Here is a 21,050-nt window from a genome sequence, read left to right as displayed (position 1 = left end):
TGATACGAAAAATGAGAAAAATCCGAACGAAAGCAGCACGATTTTTTCTGGATGATTTCTGACAGAGAAGCAGTGTTACAAAATTGCTGAAAACTTGGGCTGGGAAGACTAGGGAGTAAAGACAAGAGATGCTCTACTAAGTGGTATGTTCCGATCTGTCGGTGGAGAGATGGCGTGGAATGACTTTTGTAAACGAATAAGCTTCAGTGGAGCTTTTAAAGGTAGGAAAGGTCGTAATATGAAGTTTAAGTTGGAATTCAAGAGGGCTAATTGGGAGAAATTTTCATTTATAGGAGTAAGGGATTGGTAAGGTAAGGTGTATTCTGCCCGAAGGCAGGTCCAAATCTCCGCAGAGGTGTGCCTGAGCCGGAGTTTACGTACGGTAGGGTGGCAAGTTCCTTTCCGCTCCTCCATTCCCTTAGTCCCACCAACAGCGCATGGCAACCCATCCAAATCTTGACCACGCCCAATGTGGCTTAACTTCGGAGATCTCACGGGATCCGCTATTTCAACACGGCTACGGCCGTTGGCTAAGGGATTGGAATAATGTATAAATTATAATGTTCGATAAATTTCCAAATTCATAGAAAAAATTTCTGGAAAGCCTAGGTAAACAATTGTTAGGGAATCAGCCACTTGGATGACAGCCCTAAATGCAGATCATTTATTACTGATTGATTGATTGATTGATTGATTGATTGATTGCTTGATTGATTGATTGATTGATTGATTGATTGATTGATTGATTGATTGATTGATTGATTGATTGATTGATTGATTGATTGATTGATTGATTGATTGATTGATTGATTGATTGATTGATTGATTGATTGATTGATTGATTGATTGATTGATTGATTGATTGATTGATTGATTGATTGATTGATTGATTGATTGATTGATTGATTGATTGATTGATTGATTGATTGATTGATTGATTGATTGATTGATTGATTGATTGATTGATTGATTGATTGATTGATTGATTGATTGATTGATTGATTGATTGATTGATTGATTGATTGATTGAATTTTTTACAATCTGCTTTACGACGCACCGACACAGATATGTCGGAAACACTGTAAACAATCTTCAGAGCTGGCGGCAGTGGGTTTCGAACCAACTATCTCCCGAATGCAAGCTGCTAGACCCTACGTGAATGGCCGGACAAAGTGCACCAAATCGTAACCCACGAGGTGTGTAGTGGTTCTTTTATAACGACATCAGGTCTTTCAAACCATAAGAAACTTTTTCTTTGTCGGTTGACGTAGTCATGTGAAAACCATGTGTTGCAAAAGAAATCTGTGTCCTTATACACCTTGGACCACACTCGGCTGCAAAACTATAATCTGCCTCACACATCCGTTTCTATTAGACGCTGAGCAACTTGAATGCAGTATGAAAAACTATCGAACTCTTTGAACATCCACCGAATACTACTACTAAACGTTTTCATTCCTCCCCTGAGGGCGGTGAGGGGGGGGGGCCCTTAGACAGTGACGCCGTCTCTCAGGCAGGGAGATTTGTTACGGTGAAGGAGATGTGCGGAGAAAGTGAGGGGGTGGGCGGCCGTGGCCTATACTATGAACTGTCCCGACATTCGCCTTAGTGCAGGAGAATGGAAAACCACGGAAAACCATTCTCAGGACAGCCGACGGGTGGGACCAGGCGTGTAGTTCGGCACTGTGCCCCAGGCCCGTCTCCCGAATGCAGAGGCGTAGAGCCACGGTAGAGCCGTGGCCAACTTTCCTCTGCTCGCTTGGCCGGTCAGAGTACAGAGCTGTTGAACCACAGGCAAGCCGTGGCCTCGTAAGGGACGAAACCCAAGGGCCGAAACCCACTCTGCATCCACCGACCCACCGAATACACCTGTCACTCAAACAGTCTCAGCGATGTTTGTACCGTACTGTAAAGAGAAAGGGGCATTTCGTATGTTTACGTTATGAATAATTTTGTCTGTCACTTTTCAACCTTCTCCATACTTTAATCGCAGGCACAAAGTACATCGAAAGAAATACAGCAAGTTTGTATACCTATTTTTTCCACTAAACCTCTAAATACTTAATCTTAAAGGCATTAATTCACTGGAGGCATCAGGAAACTGACCGTGTTTTAAATATACAGCGATCAAAATTAAGTTTCTTACAGTGAAGGCACAGACTGGTTAAATAATATTAAATGAAATCATCGAATACAGCAATATAAATTAAAGGAAGTGTTCTGATGCTTCGTGTCATGTGCTCTGGAAATGGCTTCTCATTTGCTGTATGAATACATTATGTTTTGGTCAACTCACCTCGTGGGAATTGGTACTTATTGGCATCAAACGTGATTTTTAACTCCCAGTTTGACATGGATTTCTGCCTTTTTTACTCTTTCTTTTTCTTTCATACTATGGAGCAGCCTATCAACTTACTGTACGTTTTCTGTCATCGTCTCACATTTTCATTTTTGTATTCGGTGCTTTTTGGAAATAAGCTTCTGAGTTGTAGTTCCTCTTAAAACAGTAATCACCACCGCATGAGGCCATAAGGCTATTAACTCCAAGTACGAAATATGCAAAAAGTGAAATGTTAGAAACACACTTACAGCAACACCACAATATACAGTAGTAGCACCGCACTGTGATTACCTTATGTATTCTTAGCTGTATGTATGCCAAATGACAACACTGGTTAGGCAAGGGTATAAGAGAATATAAATAAAACGCACTCATCTCTCTCTTCTCTTATTTTAATGTATAATATTTATTTACAAGTTATACGCAACAGATACACCACGCTCATTTGCTACCGACGTGCTGACGCTGATTCTTGTTTGGCGAGCCAGTTGATGATGCCAGCGCCTTTTCCTTTAAGCCACTCCACGTTTCGTTTTGCCAAATCCAAAGCGCTGGTGGTTATGGCATCAGCAACGGATAGGTGGTCTTTGTTCTTCATAATAATGTGTCTCAGCTGTAATCAAGAAAACTTAGTTTTACAAGTTATCGGTTTTAAAATATCAACAATGTGAAGCTCAGAAATAAATACTGCATGTAATAGAGTGTATCTCTTAGGTATCTTGATTAAACATAATAAATTGTGCCTATATCCCCTATGGATGGAGGTGGTAGAATACTGTACATCCACGTATACTGTCTATCATAAAAGGTGACTTGAAATGGGAGCTGGGAATTCGAGTTAGCAACCATGTTCATATAGCTGAGTCTGTCACTTTTTCCATTTACTTTTGTCAGTCTCCTCACTCTAATCTTTCCTGTCCACCCTCCACTATTCAACTTTTGTTCTTTTCCGACCTCAACGGTATTAAGTTCGCGAGGCCTAGGGATCTCCCATTCTCACGTCCTTAGTGGCCCTTCCCTTTCTTTTGTCGATACCATCATTTTCCGAAATGTTTCGCCTCTTCTATTTTTCCTTCCGGTTAATGTTAAGAAAGGATGGCTGCCTAGTTGTAGAAATTAAACCAATATGTCACATTGTTTGTTTAAATAACTGAGATGAAACTAACATACACCAAACGATTTAACATATTTCATGTCAGTTGTTTAAATAATCCATGTGATTAATTTTATGATTTATTTCTTCCTAAAGATTGCTTTAATTTTCCAATTTAAACATCTTCCCGAGAAGTTTGAAAGAATGTCACTTCTTGACTAATTGGAAAGCCCAAGTTAATATCGAATCATATCATACGGCTGTCCTAGTACCAATATTTAGCGCATAGATTGTGGGAAAGGCATTAACCGGGTTTTGAACAGTGAAGTACCAGCGAGCAAGGACTCATTTAGGCAAGCCAATCACACAAAGGGAACAGGAGCGCTCCGCTTACGAGAGAGAAGACGCGAGAAAGGAACGGAGAGCTTTTTTTGTCCTGGGAGTCCGCAACTACCGACCAAGGCCAGAAGAATATGAGGTAGTACAGGACTGGAAATCTCCTAGAAAAAGCTCCAATTTCCATTATCTGACCGGTCGGAACGAATTTAAGACAACGAGAAATTAGTAGCAGATTTATCTAGTACCTAGGTCATATATGGTGTAATAATTGTGCAGTATCAGAGAAAGAAGGAATATTTGACTGTCCGTTGAAGAGAAAATAGTTCACGGTACAAAAGAAGGCTCAATGTTTGCCGGGGATTCACACGGGCCCGCTGTAAGTGGCGATCCTTCAGAAACGAGTGAAAAGAGGCCTTAGCCTCACTTTTGAATGTTACGAGTGATCGAGTACGCGTCAGTCTACGTCGTAAACAGATAGTAGTGAACAAAGAGACAGTCAGAGATTGTGCTCAAGTAAGTTATAAATGAAACTAAGAGAGTAAATATCAGCAGTGGTAACTGTAAAACAGCTATTACGGAAACGAACTAATACTCCCGTGTTAGTTACGGGTGTTCAAGTAACTTAAATTGTTCAGGCAGCAAGACAGATATCAGATCATGTTAATTACCGGTATCTGTAATGAGAAGGTTTAAAAAACGAACTAATTTTCCTTTAGTGGAATTAGTCAAAGGTTCCTAGTTCTAGATCACGATATCATACGACGCGAGAGTGTGAAACAAGTGTCGAGGGAGAATTAATTCGCTTATGTGTGGAGCTGCACAAGACCACTTCAGCAACCTTCAAGCAGACGGCATCAGATGCTTGGCAGTGCACAAACGGAACCGAGGACCTCTGTTGTTGTCATCGTCAGCTCTATTGTGAGCTAAATCCCTACGGAAGGCCTAGAGAGGTTGAACTGACAAAACAGATGGAAGGCAGATAACTCATATTATATATAATATGGGGAAATAGTTGCGCAGTGCATTTGTAAAAATGTAAACATTAGTTCATTAATGCCACTTAAGGCGAGATCCTTTTATAGGGTAACTGAATGGGATCGAAGTACATGTTTCTTAAAGTATACATTTTTTGTGGAATACCTTGAGGACTACTTATATTATGGTTGCACAGAAATCATCACGTTTTAGTTGCCCGTATATTTAAGATTATTGATCCGTAAATTCAGAGTCATCTGATATGAAGACCTCATCCTTGCAACCCAGGCCGCGACCTAGGGTTTAAATTCAGTGTTATTTTGGGGGTTGTAGGATCCGGTTTTTTATAGTGTTGTATTTTCTATTTGTGTACCTTGCATGTGCTTAGTTTTTCTTACACCGTGGATGCGAATAATTACGCTACTTTCTCATATTACGAGTCACCAAACGGTAGGGCCGTAGACCATGCATTTGACCCGACTTATTTGTCCTTCCTCTTTTTCGTGCTATAGTGGTACATCACGTCCCAATGAGCAATCTTTAATGGCATAAGGTTTCGAGACCAGTCATCATTTCAATGACATTTTCTATTTGTACAGTGTTTATTACCGTGGATTTCGATCCGACGTTTTATGCCTTAGTTGAATAAATAAACATGATTTTACCTCACTACGTCGAATAGTTCTCATTCTTAATTATCTCCTCAGATCCCTGTCAATATAGATTCATAATTAGATATTTAGTTGTGGGAGGCCAATCCGGACGCTCCACACCCGGGAACGATAAGCTTCGCCAGGCGTACTTTAGGACAGGTGATCCAACTTGATACCACTGAAAATTATGGCCTCTTAAGTAACCATCTTGACAGGACATATTCCATAGTATCCCACTCATTAATGTTAAGAAGGAATGGTTGCTCGGTTATACTTTACCTTGGAACAATAATCACCACCACCATCACTGTATTAGGAACATAACGACAAAGATTAGACCACTCCATCCCAGAGTACAACTATATAATATTCCCTACCCAAGGAAATTGCTGGTATATAGGAGCAAAGGGAATGCATAACGTGTATTTACAAGCCTCTATATCAAAAAACGCTGTAAAAGTATGCAATCGCTTTTCTCTGCATTATAATAATAAATTCAAGAACAAAAGTAGCCAACACCTGAATATCATTTGTTCCACACGTTAAAAAACACCCGTTGGATACAGTTCTCCTACTACCTTCAAATTAATGGCAGTGAACAATTAATATTGTTGATGATGTCATCCGTTCAGTCGAATCCAACCATCGGTGATTCTATGAATTAACGCTCTCCAAGTTGTCCTGTTCCACTCTGCCTCCTTTAGCTGGTCCACGGTGAGGGTTGTGTCTGTTTTGACGGTGTATAACTAACGACTCCTCTGGCGACCTGGTCTTCTTGTAGCGCTGAACATTCCTAGCATGATTGCTTTTTCCAGTGCACCTGATCCCACAACGTGGCCAAAGTATGCTAGTATCAGATTCATACTCATACCAACCAATGACATACAAGGATTGATTCGCTCAAAAACTGCTTTGCTAGTGATTTTTACAGTCACTGGCATTCGTAAGAGTTCTCGCCAACACCAGGGCTCAAAATCATCGATCTTTCTTTTGTCTGCCTGTTTCAGCGTCCAGCTCTCACATCCATACGTTAACAGAGGGAACATAATCGCACTTAATAATCCATACCTGGTAGCCAAAATGATATCTCTGCTCTTCCAGATCGGGGACATAGTTATCATAGCGATTCGTCCAAGTGAAATCCGCTTTTAATTTCAGGGCCGTAATCCTCACTTTGATTTTGGTTCCCAAAAATATGAAATCCTCCACACTCTCCATATCCTCCTCATTTAGTTTTAGGCAAACTGTACAACACTCATCCGTAGTCATAACTTTGGTCTTATTAATATTGAGATAGTGGCCCGTTTTTTTCCTTTCATCTTTGGGGCGGGAAATTAAAAGATTTAGATCTTCTTATGTTTCTGCCAGCAGGGTTTATCATCAGCATATTTATCTCAAATCGCTTATAGTTCTTCCTCCAATCTTCACACCATTGTCGAGTTCCTCTAAATTTAAATTCCGCATAATTATTTCTGCATACAGATTGAAAAGGAATGGTGAAAACATGTAGCCTTGACGGACGCCATTTTCAATATTTGACCATTCAGTGTCGCCATATGGTGTGCGAATTGCTGTCTATGGTTCTGTGTAAGGCGAACGTATCAACTGAGTCAAATGTAAGGGTACCCCCAAATCTAGCATGGCTTCCCACTGTCTTTCATTTTCAACACAGTCAAAGGCTTTTCTGCAGTCAATAAAACACATATAGACTGTTTTCTGGTATTCACGTGCTTTCTCCATGATCCACCACAGATTAGCAATATGATCGCGAGTGCCACGACCTCGACGCAAACCAGCTTGAGCATCAGGTAACTGAGCTTCAAGAATGGGTGCCAGATGTTTCTGCTAGCGTGTGGATTCAAAGCTATAGTACGATAATTTGAACAGTCACTGACATCTACTTTCTGAGGCAGCGGGATAAAGATTGATCTTTTCCATCCCCTTCGCCAGGTGGTAGTTTGCCATATCTCACGGCACAAAGCCAAAGGGACAGGCTTTATCAGTTCAGCTGAAATAAATCAAAACCAGGAGCTTCATTATCTGGTAAATGTTTCAGTGCCCATTCCCCTTCTTCCTGCAGGATATCTGGATCTAATTCATATGGTTAAACGCTACGTGGAGGAACAGTTTTACCACTGTGGGAATATAACTGTTCAATATACTCACGCCATCTTTTCTTAATACTTTGTTGTGCAGTCAAGATCTTCCCATCCTTGGATCGTATTGCTCCTTTACCAGCACTTAAAGGAGTTCGAATTTCCTTTACCTGCATGAAAAGGTTCCGGATGTGGCCCATCTTGGAGTTCTCTTCTAATTGGTGGCACTGCTGACTCCAGTTTATTTCCTTGTATTTCCTTGCTCCTTGCTCGTTGAAAATCCGCGTTCTCCGTTACCATTAGCGTGGACTGATCTCCTTTGATCTGCGATCCGTATGGTAAGTGCAGAGAGCCATTTGTGACACTTCTCTGGTTTCTTTTACAGTACGTGCTCTTGAACCGTTGAATAAATGATGGACTCTATTTCTTGCCAAAGTTCATCAGGATCCTTTTCATTAGACTCAAATAATTCAAATCTGTTCTTGAGCTCAATTGAGTATGAAGATTGTTCCTTAGAGACATACTTTTTTGGAGCAGCAAGCTTCTTAATTTTGCAAAATTTTACTCTAATTTTGGCTGCAAATAGTTGATCTGAGCCACAGTCTGCACCTGGAAAGGTTTCCGTAGGATGGGTTGAACTACTCCAGCATTGGGTACATAAAATGTAATCTATCTGGTTGCGGTATACTCCATCAAGGGATGTCCAGGTATACAGCCGACATTCATGTTGTTTGAACCAGGTGTTCATGATTCTAAACTTATTTTCCATGAAGAGCTGGAACAGTCGGTCACCAATATCATACGCTCCCCTAGACCAAATCCACTATTAATTAAATATAATTATATTATTCTAAAACACGATTTCGTAGAGTGATCGAGACCGAGCGTTATTAATTTTACAGGTACTCGTGGAGGTGGTTTGAAACGGTAAAAACAATGGAAATATCAGCTCAAGTACAGCCTACTTTGGAGCTTTACTTCCGTTTTATCCTTGCATCATCTGTCAAAAATTTAATACTAAATACATTTCATGTGTAAAATAGCACTGTTACAGTATTTGGTTGAAAAGCTACTTACGAAATTAAGTTGTTCTTGAGTCTTCAGTTTACTAGCAATACGATGCAGCACTGTGGCAACTGATTCGTATTCACCGAATCTGCGACAAATTAACATAGAACGCTATTAAACACCTTTGGTTGAAATGCATATATCAATCAAATTGTGAATGAAATTTGATTGACGTGCCAATAAAACTACTGAAATAAGACATAAAATTTGTGAGAAAATCCCATTTTTATGAGGTTATTTCCAAAGCCTTTAGAGTAGATTTTCTTTAAATTCTACAACGAAACGCAGTGAATATAAATACTTACTGATTTGCGAGATAATGGATTCGAGCAGCCACAAACTTCAGCGTCTGGTCGCAGGAAGATGCGTCCTGACCGTTGCAAGCTGCTGAGAACACGTTCAGTCTGTCTTCAGGTCTCAATCCGGATTTCTCTTCGATGCTTAGATGCAAAAGTCTGCAGAAACACAACAATGATGCAGTCCATCAATTTCAAGAACATTACGTGATTCTCAAATTAGCATGAAAGTGAATGTTTAAAATCAAGAGATTTGTTTATATTAATTTACTCCATTTTTTTAAAAAACTGAAAGTAGCATCACAATGTATCCTATAATACCATGGCCTTTCAATTAAGATGGCGGTGAGTGTCGAGACCCAAAATTGATAGAAGTTCCGTGTGACGGCCAGGTTGTGTCATGGAAAGGAAGAAAATAGCGCCAAGAATAACAAATAATCGAGAGTCAAGGAAAATTATTAGAGTGATATTGGCATGTTCCGGAATTTAAATAGGAGAAATTGATGACGTTTTCTTTGGTCATACAGTACTTAAATGTTGGTGGGTGTCTGTCTATTTGGATTATAACAGAAAGGATTAAATTAATCAAAATGTAAAAAACTAATCAAGACCGCCTACTCTACAAGAGGAATCTAGCATTCAGATCGTCTTTTACGTGGAAGGTGCTTTGGTGCTCGGAAAATTAAGGACACAGATTGGTGGATTCCCCGACTGTAGACGGCGGCACGACATAGTTCGCCATGGCAGTTTTTATGAGTTGAATTGGAATGTCTAATGGCCACTGAGGTTGAAATGCTGTGAATACATTTCAAGGTATGGAAAATTCGGTTAAATCGGCAAACGTATATATTGAAAATCCATTTCACTTATGTAATTTCAGAAATACGTGCGTGTTAATCTTAGATAGCTTGACAAGGCGAGTAGTGGAATATAATAGTTGTGTGTGGTGTAGAAGACAGGCTATGTGGCATTCGCCTTATAGTATACTTCTAAGTTCCAGGAAATGTTGGCGGTGTTGGAAGACATGTTTTCTATTGTTCTATTATCACTACGATATCCGACTAAACAATTAGCACACCTCTTGGAGCCTGGAGGATGGTCTCGGGACCGTAGTCAAATCATTTGGGTCAAGATGAAGCTGCCAACATCAAGCTAAGTGCACACTCTGGTTTTTCTTACGTCCATTCCTCTTTTCTGTAGTTTTTTGTTTTTTTTCAACTTAGATAAATTATGTTATTATAATAGGTAGGCGCTAGTTGAGAGAACCGTAGGGTCATCTTTACCTTATTAAGGGAAAGTTTATAACACGCAGTGTCTTGGAATTACAGTAATGTTCTCCAGATTCGAGCTTAATGTGAATGGACGGTCGAATTAAATCATCAAAAGGAAATAACGTGAATACGTGTCTAAGATTTAGAACGTATCACCAAAATTGAATAGGTAAATTAGGAGAGGTCACAGTGCGTACTATGAACACAATAACAGCAAACAATATTTTCAGAAAGCAATGATATTAGAATTTATGTTAGCATGCTAAAACTATCTGTATTAACGACTTCAGATTCACTTTCTTTGAGATTAATTCGTGTTTTGGTTTGAATTTAAGGTGTACTTAATGGAATATTAAGTGTTTTTGAAGTTTGTATAAGATTAATAATCCAGACCATTGTCATATCGGTAGCCAGCCTTGTTTATGTCAGTCAACATTATTTGAAAACAGAACTGAGAGTCGTATTATTGTCACCATAACAGCATCAACTTGCCTGCTGCCATTTCTTGATGGATACAGTACTTTTGTATCCATCTCTTGGCACAGGCCAGAGTAAAGTGTAGCTTTCACCGAAGTCCCAGTCTCATCCATGGCTGTGGCAATATGGAAGCTGCTGGGGTATGGGTAGTGCTGAGTAATGACATTCAGAGCACGACTAGTGCATCTGAATGTTATGAAAGGTGTTGCTCATAGGGTCAGTCGTGCTGCAATAGCACTTTCTGACCCAGTGAGGAAAGCAATGGCAAACTACCTCACTCCTCGTATTGCCTAGTACGCCTCATTTCGGTGCTGCCATTGGTTTTTGTGTTTTGCTTATAACCGCATAACCTTTGGTGGTGCTATTTGAGGATCCAACCAGCCTCTGGGCTGATGACCTAAAAGACAGACAGACACAACAGCATCAACAATCCAATGAAGATAAATTAACATTCCTTTGGATGTCTGTAAATGATAATGTAATTGTACACCCCATGTTTCATTTTCATGTTAACCCCAAAATTTATAGATCATTAAACTTGGAGCACTCCTCTATTCATAAATTATTCAGTTATTATTATTATTATTGTACCGGGTGGTACACCTCCACGCCGCTAATTTAAATGCGCGCCAGTTAAAACTCCTCTGCTGGAGGAAGTCTGAACTTTATTGACGGTATTAATTTTCTACCTTCTCAGAAGATGTCACTACCTGTAAATTTTGGAGTTTTAGAACTGTGTCACTTTTGATGTGTTTTTGTTTCGCTTGAAGTAAGAAGTGTGAACTTTCTCTTCTAGAGGACACTACTGAAGATCTACAATAGTGCAACCTAGTGCGGAGTCAAAGAACTATTTTTTTGGAGAAAATTTAATTTCAAGAGTTTGTTCTTTGTTAAATTTCTTTCTGTCATTGTTTAAGTTGGCAATATTTACCCCCTTCTTCCCCTTGTTATGAATGTATCCAATCCCGAATTTCTTCTATTAATTTCTGACCAATCTGGTGTATCTTCCCCCAACTTGAATCTGTTGCGGGGTCCTACCCAATAAAGAGTTTGTGGGAGGGTGTTTTCTTTCCCCTAACGCCTAGAACCTTCCGCGAGAGGATATAAACTGCTGATTTTCGGGTCTCCGGGCCACTTCTGTTCCATCTTTCAGTGCGTAAGGTACACAGCAGGGGGCGGGAAGCGCCTCTTTCTTCTCCAGCCGTTCAACACCAGGTAATGGCCAATTAATAACTTCTTTCGTTGCTAGATCAGCAGTTTAATTCTCGGGGCGGGTTCTAGGCCTTCCACCATGTAACTTTCCTTTAAAATGTAAAAACTACTGGTATCTATTCTATCTTTCAAACGACATATCGGGATAGAGAGTGCTTAACCCTCTCGAGCTCCCACTCACATCGTCTTGAGGTGAACTTATTTTTCTCAACCAATTCTTCCGTAATGTAATGTAAATTGTTATTAAGTCACCTCTGTAGTATGGGATTAGCCCTTGTATTAATGGCCTAGTGCCAAGTAGGTCTTAAGCAAAGTGTATTAGGAGTGCAAATTCGCCTCCTCTCAAATTGTATTTTAGAGGTCATGTATTAACTTTCTTGTCATTTAACAGACCTCAGTAGGTTGGGTATTTTACCCCTGTGTATATGGCCTTTGAGGACAGCTTAAAGGTGGAGTTCGGAGTGGCCTATGATAGGCTTGTATTTTAAGGGGAAGTTGCCCTTTATTGAAAATTGTGTCTCTGCCTCAAGGAGGCTTTTGGGTGTAATTGGAAGCAAATGTTTCTGGCATGTTTGGGGGTTTTCGGCCCCTTTGTTGTATGGTGTTCATTGTAAGGTTGGGCTCTTTGCTCAAGAATTATGTTTCTGACTTTTGAAGCCCCAAATGGGGTACCTATGTAAATGTATTTTTCAATCGTGTTTCGGCTACTAAGTACCTGTTCTATTTGTTGTTACCTAATTTTGCAAAGAAAATATAACCTTGTTAAATTTTAAAATTAATTTCACTTTAGTAGCTTGAGACCTATTCACCACCCAGCACCTTCTTTCATGCATAACTACCACCAAAACACGGTAACAAGTGGTAGCAGAGCGTGGTTGAATGGGTCTCAATTTAGCCCCTTTTGACGTCTAGACATTGTTTTGATCCGAACTCTAACCATTTTCTCAGCTGCTGGAATTTTTTGACTTTTTCAAAATTGTTCTGTCACCATGCCCGGCCCTCGCGATGTTCTCCATCTTAATTATTTGCGCAAAGAGGAGTTGATCTATGAATTAAATATCAGAAATGTGCAATCTGGAGGCACGGTTGCAGTAGACACTAACAAGCTTAGAGAGTCCCTTGATTTGCCCATTTCCATCCCCAATTTGGGAGAGAAAGAAATTGACGATTCTCTTTCCACGATCACGGAGAATGTTACTGGGCTAGCTTCTGTAGTTAGTTTTTTTGATGAAAATGATCCGTCTCCGAATCAAATTAAGCGTGTGCAAGGCAGGCTATATCATTTTTCGAATAGGGTTAACGATCTGTTGTCTCTAAAACTGAATGACGTTCAGAGGAAGGAAGCTAGTACGCTCCTGGAAAATATTTCCGAATTATCTAGTAAGGTCACTCAATTGTTAACTGGGGAAGTTCCTCCCAAATCTGATCAGCCCACCATAGTGAATGTAGGTAGCGAGGAAGAACCTGCTAAGGGAGAAGTAAATAGGAAAACCATCGCTGCTCAAACTATCTCTGCCCCATTGGACAACGAGTCTGAACGCCGTGCATCGCTGAGTAACATCCGTTCTGAATTAACTTCTTTGCCATTGAAACCTTTACCTACTATGTCACCCGGGTTTAGTAGCTTGCCTCATCCATTGGCAATGTTGCTCAGAGGTATATCTAAGTTTTCCGTTAATACCACCAGTGACGTAATTTCATTTTTAAGATTTCTAGTGGAATTTCAGGATCATGCCCTTGTTTTTCTCTTTCTCCATGTCAAATCTTGCAAATTATCTATCCGTATGCTATTGGTATTCTCTCTGACAAAATAGTTAGAGCCATTGCCGAGCAATCATCTATTGAGGATTTCCATGCCCATTTGCTAGCTAATTTCATCCCGGCTAGGGCCAGGTCCTCCCTTATTCAGAAGTACTATTATCGTGTACAGCGCTTGGATGAAAACTTGGCTGATTTCATACAGGACATTAAGTTTTATACTAGGGTGTTTGCCCTTCATTTTCCTGAAGATCAGATTGTACAGGCTATTGTAGAGGGAATTTCACCTCCCTATAGGTCATATTTGTGTTTCGCGGCGTGCCCGCAAACCTTCTCTGAACTTGAAGCATTGGCCGTCTCAGCGGAAGGAGTTAGATACGCCGATTCTTTGCGTGTCGCGAAAGAACCCCCGCCTTCCTTTAGTAACACTCGGCCTCCACCTCGCCGACCAGTCAATCCCCGTAAATGTTATGCTTGCGGGTCGCCTGACCATCTGCGCAACAAGTGTCCGCTGATCAAGTCAAGTGGGACAAGGAATGGAGCCGGGTCATCACAAGGCTGTTTTAAATGTGGGGCTTTCTCACATATTGCCAAGAATTGTCCCAACTCAAATAGCACCCCCTCCTGCTCAACTTCTGGTGCAAATTCCACCTATGCCAATAATAAAAAGTGACTAGTGGCTTCGGCTGAGTCGACTAATCCATCTTCCCGAGACTCAGCCCCTAGTAAACAGGTTGTAAATGCAGAGAACGATCAGCCTTCAAATTCATCTTTTGAATGCCCTAAAGAATGTCTTAGGATTGCGGCGGATACCCCCGCACCTGTTCCTTTTCTTAAGATTGAGTTAAATAACGAGCCTATAACAGCTCTCTTAGATTCAGGCAGTGTTTGTTCGATTATTTCGGCTGAATGGTATTCTAAATTGAAATCGGTTTGTAAACTTCCTGACTATGTCTCTTCTCCTGTTCAATACGTTTCGGCTAATTCATCTCCATTAGAAATTCTAGGTTCCTTACTGGTCAAGATTCGTATTTTTAAGTTCACATGGAAAGTTAAATTGTTTGTGGCCAAGCAATTGTCTTGCCCCATTATATTGGGAGCGGACTTTATTTCTCACACTGGTCTTGTGCTCGATCTTCAGAGTAGGTCTTGCACTTTCAAATTTGCCTCTAATTGTAATATCCCTCTATTAAAGTGTAATTCTGCATCATGTTCTTCTATTTCGCCTACCCAGGATGAGATGTCGTTAGACCTTAGACATCTACCTGAGGAGCAGGCTGATAGTATTCGCAAACTGTGTCAGTCGTTTCCCGAGGTGTTCTCTGATACTCTTGGTGTTACTGACCTTATTGAATACAAAATTGAGGTCACGGATTCGATTCCTGTCCGTTTTCCACCTTATAGGCTATCTCCACCTAAAATGAAGGCTCTGAAAGAAATTATCGATCAGATGTTGAAGGATGGTATTATTAGGCCCTCTAAGTCGGCGTATTCATCGCCTATTTTCCTAGTCCCGAAACCCCAAGGAGGCTTCAGGCCTGTCATTGATTACAGGGCTCTCAATCGGAAGGTGGTGTTGCAATCTGTGCCCCTTCCTGACCTTCATTCTTGTTTTTCATGGTTTCGTAAGGCCAAGTTCTTCACCATCTTGGACTTAAATCAGGCCTATAATCAAATTCCCCTTGCCGAAGAGTCTAAACATCTTACAGCGTTTGCCACGGACTGGAATTTATACGAATACAACCGCGTGCCTTTCGGGCTCCCTACGGGAGCAGCTGTGCTCACTAGGCTACTAGATAGGGTCTTCTCCGACATCAAATTCGAATACTTATATCACTATTTAGATGATGTCGTATTTTCAGAGACTTTTGAAGAACATCTAGATCATTTGCGAGAAGTTCTCGATCGCCTTCGTAAGGCTGGGTTAACTGTTAAGTTGTCCAAGGTTGCCTTTGCTAAGCCCTCTATGTCATTCCTAGGGCATATTGTGTCACCCGATGGTGTAGCAGTCGATCATTCTAGAACACAGGCCATCCGTGATTTTAAACCTCCCAAGGACATTAAAGGTATCGCCAGGTTCATTGGTATGGTGAATTTCTTCAGAAAGTTCATTCCTAACTTTGCTAATAGAGCGGCGCCCTTAAACCTTCTTCGTAGGAAAGGCATCAAATTCGAGTGGGGACCTTCTCAACAAGCCGCTTTTGAAGATCTTAAATTAGCTCTCTGTAATGCCCCTGTCCTTGCTATGCCTGATTTCTCAAAGAAATTCATCGTCCAAACGGACGCGTCATCGTCAGCTGTAGCTGCAGTCCTTCTTCAAGAGACTGAACTAGGGAGGCGACCCATCGCCTATGCATCTAGGACTCTATCGGCTCAAGAAGCTAAGTATTCCATCTATGAGCTCGAAGGGTTGGCAGTCTTATTTGCCTTAGAAAAGTTCCGTCTCTATCTGGAACATGTCAAATTCGACCTGGAGACAGATAATCAAGCCTTAAGCTGGGTCTTAGGTAGGCCGCGTCGTACTGGTCGTATAGCCCGCTGGGCTATTCGTATTTCCGCCTTCCAGTTTGATGTTAGACATATCAGAGGTACCGAAAATGTTGTTGCTGATGGACTCAGCCGTATGTTTCATAACGACGTCGAGACCCACGAACCGGTCGACAGTTCATCACCTTCCGAGTCCATACTATCTGGTGTTAATGCCATCTTAACAGATGCTCCCATGCTTTTTAGGGATATCGAGAAATACCAACGTGAAGATCCGACGCTGGCTCCGATAATGGAAACCCTTTCTTCTGGGGAACATGCTGTCCCTTATGTTCTGAGGAATGGTGTTCTATGTTGCCCTTCCAGGCATGATAAGTTGATGAAAGTTGTTGTTCCAGCGGTTCTTGTACCTATGATCTTCAAGTATTATCGTGAGACCCCATTAGGAGGGCATCTTGGAATCTTTAAAACCCGTGAAAAGATTCGTGAAATGTTCATCTGGAAAGGTATGGACGGCGAAATTCGTGAACTTGTAAAAGCTTGTAAATCTTGTTTGCTCAGTAAACCGACCATGTCCACCAAGGTAGGCCTCTTGTCTTCTCAGCAAGCGTCGCGCCCCATGGAACGCCTGTATATTGATTATGTAGGACCCTTCCCCCAGTCAAAGGGGAATGCCAACAAGTTCATCTTTGTATGCGTAGATGGTTTTACAAGATTTTTGTGGTTATTTCCGACTAAGCTGGCTACCGCTCAGTCTACAATTACTTGCTTAAATTCTATTTTTGCTTCTTTTGGTCCGTGCCAATATATTGTATCTGATAATGCTAAGGCTTTTACATCTAATCTTTTTCGTAAATTCTGTTTTGACTTGTCCATCTCTCATGTAACTACTTCTGCTTATTACCCTCAACCATCCCTGGCTGAACGGGTTAACCGTAATCTCAGGTCCGCACTTATTGCCTATCATCATGAAGATCATTCCAGGTGGGACACGTCCCTGCATTGGATAGCTTTTGCTTTGAATTCGGCGGTTCATGAATCTCACAAGTTTACTCCAGCTTCTTTGATGTTTAAGTTTGTTCCCGACACGCCGCTCTCTAACCTCTGGTCTCTGAGTGACATTCTGCCCGAGACAATAGATCCGGACAACATTAAAGATCTTTGGAAGAAGGCTAAAGCTAATCTTAAAGTATCTCATGAAAAGGTTAGGGAAAGGTATGATCGTGGACGGAGACCCACCCCTTTAATGGTAGGTGACCAATTAATGGTCAAAAATTTTATTCCCGCGGGCAAGCTTGCCCCCAGATTCCTTGGGCCATGTGTTATTCTCGATTTCCTCACCCCGGTTACGTTGTTATTAAGCAATCCAGCCACCGAGAGGATATTTAGGGTTCACCTGTCCCAGGTGAAACCGGTGTAATTTCTGTGTTAACTTGCTTCATATTATTTTGAAAGGATATGAAGGTTATATTTTTTTTGAGTTTCGCTTTTAAGGCATTCTGCCCCTTCTGTAATATTTTGGTTTTAGATGTAAGCCTTTTGTAAAACCTGCCCCGATCCGTTAAACTGCCATCCTGTCCTTGCCACGGCCATTACCACGCTCCAGTCTCCTGCTCCACCTTACACAGTGGCTTAACTTATGCCATGGATATTTGCACGCCGCTGGCCCCTCAACCTCTCCACAAGCCTGTACCCTCAAAGAAGATGATAGTCCAACACAATTCTGCCGCCTAGCTTTAATGTTTCAGTGCCCCCGCAGCCGCGCGGCGCTGTCCCGCGGCTGGGTTTAAGGACGGGCCCCCTCGGCCCCAGCGAGGACGACATGCGCACGGCGAGCCGGAACTCTCCTCCCGGCCTAGGCTGATGTGCGGCGCACGCTCTGCTACTTGCCCGCAGCCTGTATATGTTCACCGCGGGCGCGGCGTGCTTCAACACCTCTGCTCCCCTCATAGTGCGGGCGAGCGGTATCTCAGGGTACTTGAGGGGTCCGAGCGGTTCCCTTTGGACGCAAGCTGCAACGGCCGGTCTGGCCATCCAACTTAGCCTACATCAACTACATGGACAGTCACTATAAGAGATGACTACACTTGGGAATTCAACAACAAATTTGGTGGCCATTGCAAAATTTTTCATCACCTTTTAAAAGATTATCTTCAGAAATTCGCCTTCTACAAACATAAATACTTTACGTTACCAATTACAACAAAATTTTGGAACTGAATCAAACCCAATTAAGAAATTTCTCAAATACGTCTGCAATTTATTTTAATATCAACATCAAAACTTGGACCTTATTTTCAAACAAAAGTTTATGTTCTTCTGTGTTACCCCTTGGAGGAACTTTTGGGGGGGGGGAGGTCTGTACCGGGTGGTACACCTCCACGCCGCTAATTTAAATGCGCGCCAGTTAAAACTCCTCTGCTGGAGGAAGTCTGAACTTTATTGACGGTATTAATTTTCTACCTTCTCAGAAGATGTCACTACCTGTAAATTTTGGAGTTTTAGAACTGTGTCACTTTTGATGTGTTTTTGTTTCGCTTGAAGTAAGAAGTGTGAACTTTCTCTTCTAGAGGACACTACTGAAGATCTACAATAGTGCAACCTAGTGCGGAGTCAAAGAACTATTTTTTTGGAGAAAATTTAATTTCAAGAGTTTGTTCTTTGTTAAATTTCTTTCTGTCATAGTTTAAGTTGGCAATATTTACCCCTTTCTTCCCCTTGTTATGAATGTATCCAATCCCGATTTTCTTCTATTAATTTCTGACCAATCTGGTGTATCTTCCCCCAACTTGAATCTGTTGCGGGGTCCTACCCAATAAAGAGTTTGTGGGAGGGTGTTTTCTTTCCCCTAACGCCTAGAACCTTCCGCGAGAGGATATAAACTGCTGATTTTCGGGTCTCCGGGCCACTTCTGTTCCATCTTTCAGTGCGTAAGGTACACAGCAGGGGGCGGGAAGCGCCTCTTTCTTCTCCAGCCGTTCAACACCAGGTAATGGCCAATTAATAACTTCTTTCGTTGCTAGATCAGCAGTTTAACTCTCGGGGCGGGTTCTAGGCCTTCCACCATGTAACTTTCCTTTAAAATGTAAAAACTACTGGTATCTATTCTATCTTTCAAACGACATATCGGGATAGAGAGTGCTTAACCCTCTCGAGCTCCCACTCACATCGTCTTGAGGTGAACTTATTTTTCTCAACCAATTCTTCCGTAATGTAATGTAAATTGTTATTAAGTCACCTCTGTAGTATGGGATTAGCCCTTGTATTAATGGCCTAGTGCCAAGTAGGTCTTAAGCAAAGTGTATTAGGAGTGCAAATTCGCCTCCTCTCAAATTGTATTTTAGAGGTCATGTATTAACTTTCTTGTCATTTAACAGACCTCAGTAGGTTGGGTATTTTACCCCTGTGTATATGGCCTTTGAGGACAGCTTAAAGGTGGAGTTCGGAGTGGCCTATGATAGGCTTGTATTTTAAGGGGAAGTTGCCCTTTATTGAAAATTGTGTCTCTGCCTCAAGGAGGCTTTTGGGTGTAATTGGAAGCAAATGTTTCTGGCATGTTTGGGGGTTTTCGGCCCCTTTGTTGTATGGTGTTCATTGTAAGGTTGGGCTCTTTGCTCAAGAATTATGTTTCTGACTTTTGAAGCCCCAAATGGGGTACCTATGTAAATGTATTTTTCAATCGTGTTTCGGCTACTAAGTACCTGTTCTATTTGTTGTTACCTAATTTTGCAAAGAAAATATAACCTTGTTAAATTTTAAAATTAATTTCACTTTAGTAGCTTGAGACCTATTCACCACCCAGCACCTTCTTTCATGCATAACTACCACCAAAACACGGTAACAATTATTATTATTATTATTATTATTATTATTATTATTATTATTATTATTATTATTATTATTATTATTATTATTATTATTATTATTATTATTATTATTATTATTATAAGTATTTTTCCTCATCCTACTTCACATACGATGATTTGATATTTTATTGGGAATGATAATCCTATAAATGAAACACCCGGTGGTCAGTAAGCCTGCCATTACTCAGACGACTGCAGATCAAATCTGAGTTAAACTGAGACAAAGTCAAGAGTAGAAGAACCCTGAGAAGAAACTGAGTGGTTTGCAAGCGGGTATTTCCTCCCCAATTCGGGACGGATGTAACAAATGTTTTTCTTCCTTTAACTTAAGTACCTATTTAAATTCTATGATCACTCGTCTATTAACGGCATTCCTTCATTCGTCGAAGTGTCGGACCCGTTCCATTTTCCCCCTGATCGTTGTTAAGAGAGGATGGATATCTCATTGTACTTCCTCTTAACACAATAATCACCACAATATTATTGAAAAGTTTCTTTTGTTATTGCTCATTGTACCGGGCGGTAAACCTCCACGCCGCTAATTTAAAATGTGCGCCAGTTGAAACTCCTCTGCTGGAGGAAGTCTGAACTTTATCTACGGTATTAATTTTCTACTTTCTCAGAAGATGTCACTACCTGGAAATTTTGGAGTTTTTGAACTGTGTCATTTTCGACGTATTTTTGTTTTGCTTGTAGTAAGAAGTGTGAACTTTCTCTTCTAGAGGACACTACTGAAGATCGACAATAGTGCACCCTAGTGCGGAGTGAAAGAACTATTTTTTGGAGAAATTTTTATCTCAAAAGTTTGTTTCTTGTTAAATTTCTTTCTGTCATTGTTTAAGTTGGCAATATTAACCCTTTCTTTCCCCTTGTTTTGAATTTAGCCAATCCCTAATTTCTTAAATTAATTATCCACCAATAAAAAGATTGTGGGCGGGTGTTTTCCTTCCTGAAACGCCTCGAACTTTCCGCGAGAGTATTTAAACTGCTGATTTGAGGGTCTCTGCGCCACTTCTGTTCCATCTTTCAGTGTGTAAAGTACATAGCAGGGGGCGGGAAGCGCCTCTTTATTCTCCAGCTGTTCAACACCAGGTAATGGCCTCTTAATAACTTCTTT

The 21,050-nt window shown here is 41.0% G+C and overlaps 1 protein-coding gene across 1 annotated transcript in view; it reads right to left on the bottom strand.

Moving 5' to 3' along the window:
- The window catches only part of LOC136859064 (uncharacterized), a 792,234-nt gene that overhangs the window by 650,856 nt on the left and 120,328 nt on the right, over positions 1–21,050 (bottom strand). The window contains exons 13-15 of the mRNA XM_068225768.1: positions 8,872–9,021; positions 8,576–8,654; positions 2,795–2,955 (exon numbers count right to left, since the gene is read on the bottom strand). Of these exons, the coding sequence (XP_068081869.1) occupies positions 2,795–2,955; positions 8,576–8,654; positions 8,872–9,021 (390 nt within the window). The remainder of the gene's footprint in view (positions 1–2,794; positions 2,956–8,575; positions 8,655–8,871; positions 9,022–21,050) is intronic.

The sequence above is a fragment of the Anabrus simplex genome, chromosome 1 (assembly GCF_040414725.1).
Source record: "Anabrus simplex isolate iqAnaSimp1 chromosome 1, ASM4041472v1, whole genome shotgun sequence".
Taxonomy (NCBI): Eukaryota; Metazoa; Arthropoda; class Insecta; order Orthoptera; family Tettigoniidae; genus Anabrus; species Anabrus simplex.
The sequence above is the reverse complement of the archived record's forward strand: the minus strand, read 5'-3'. Positions and strand labels throughout refer to the sequence as shown.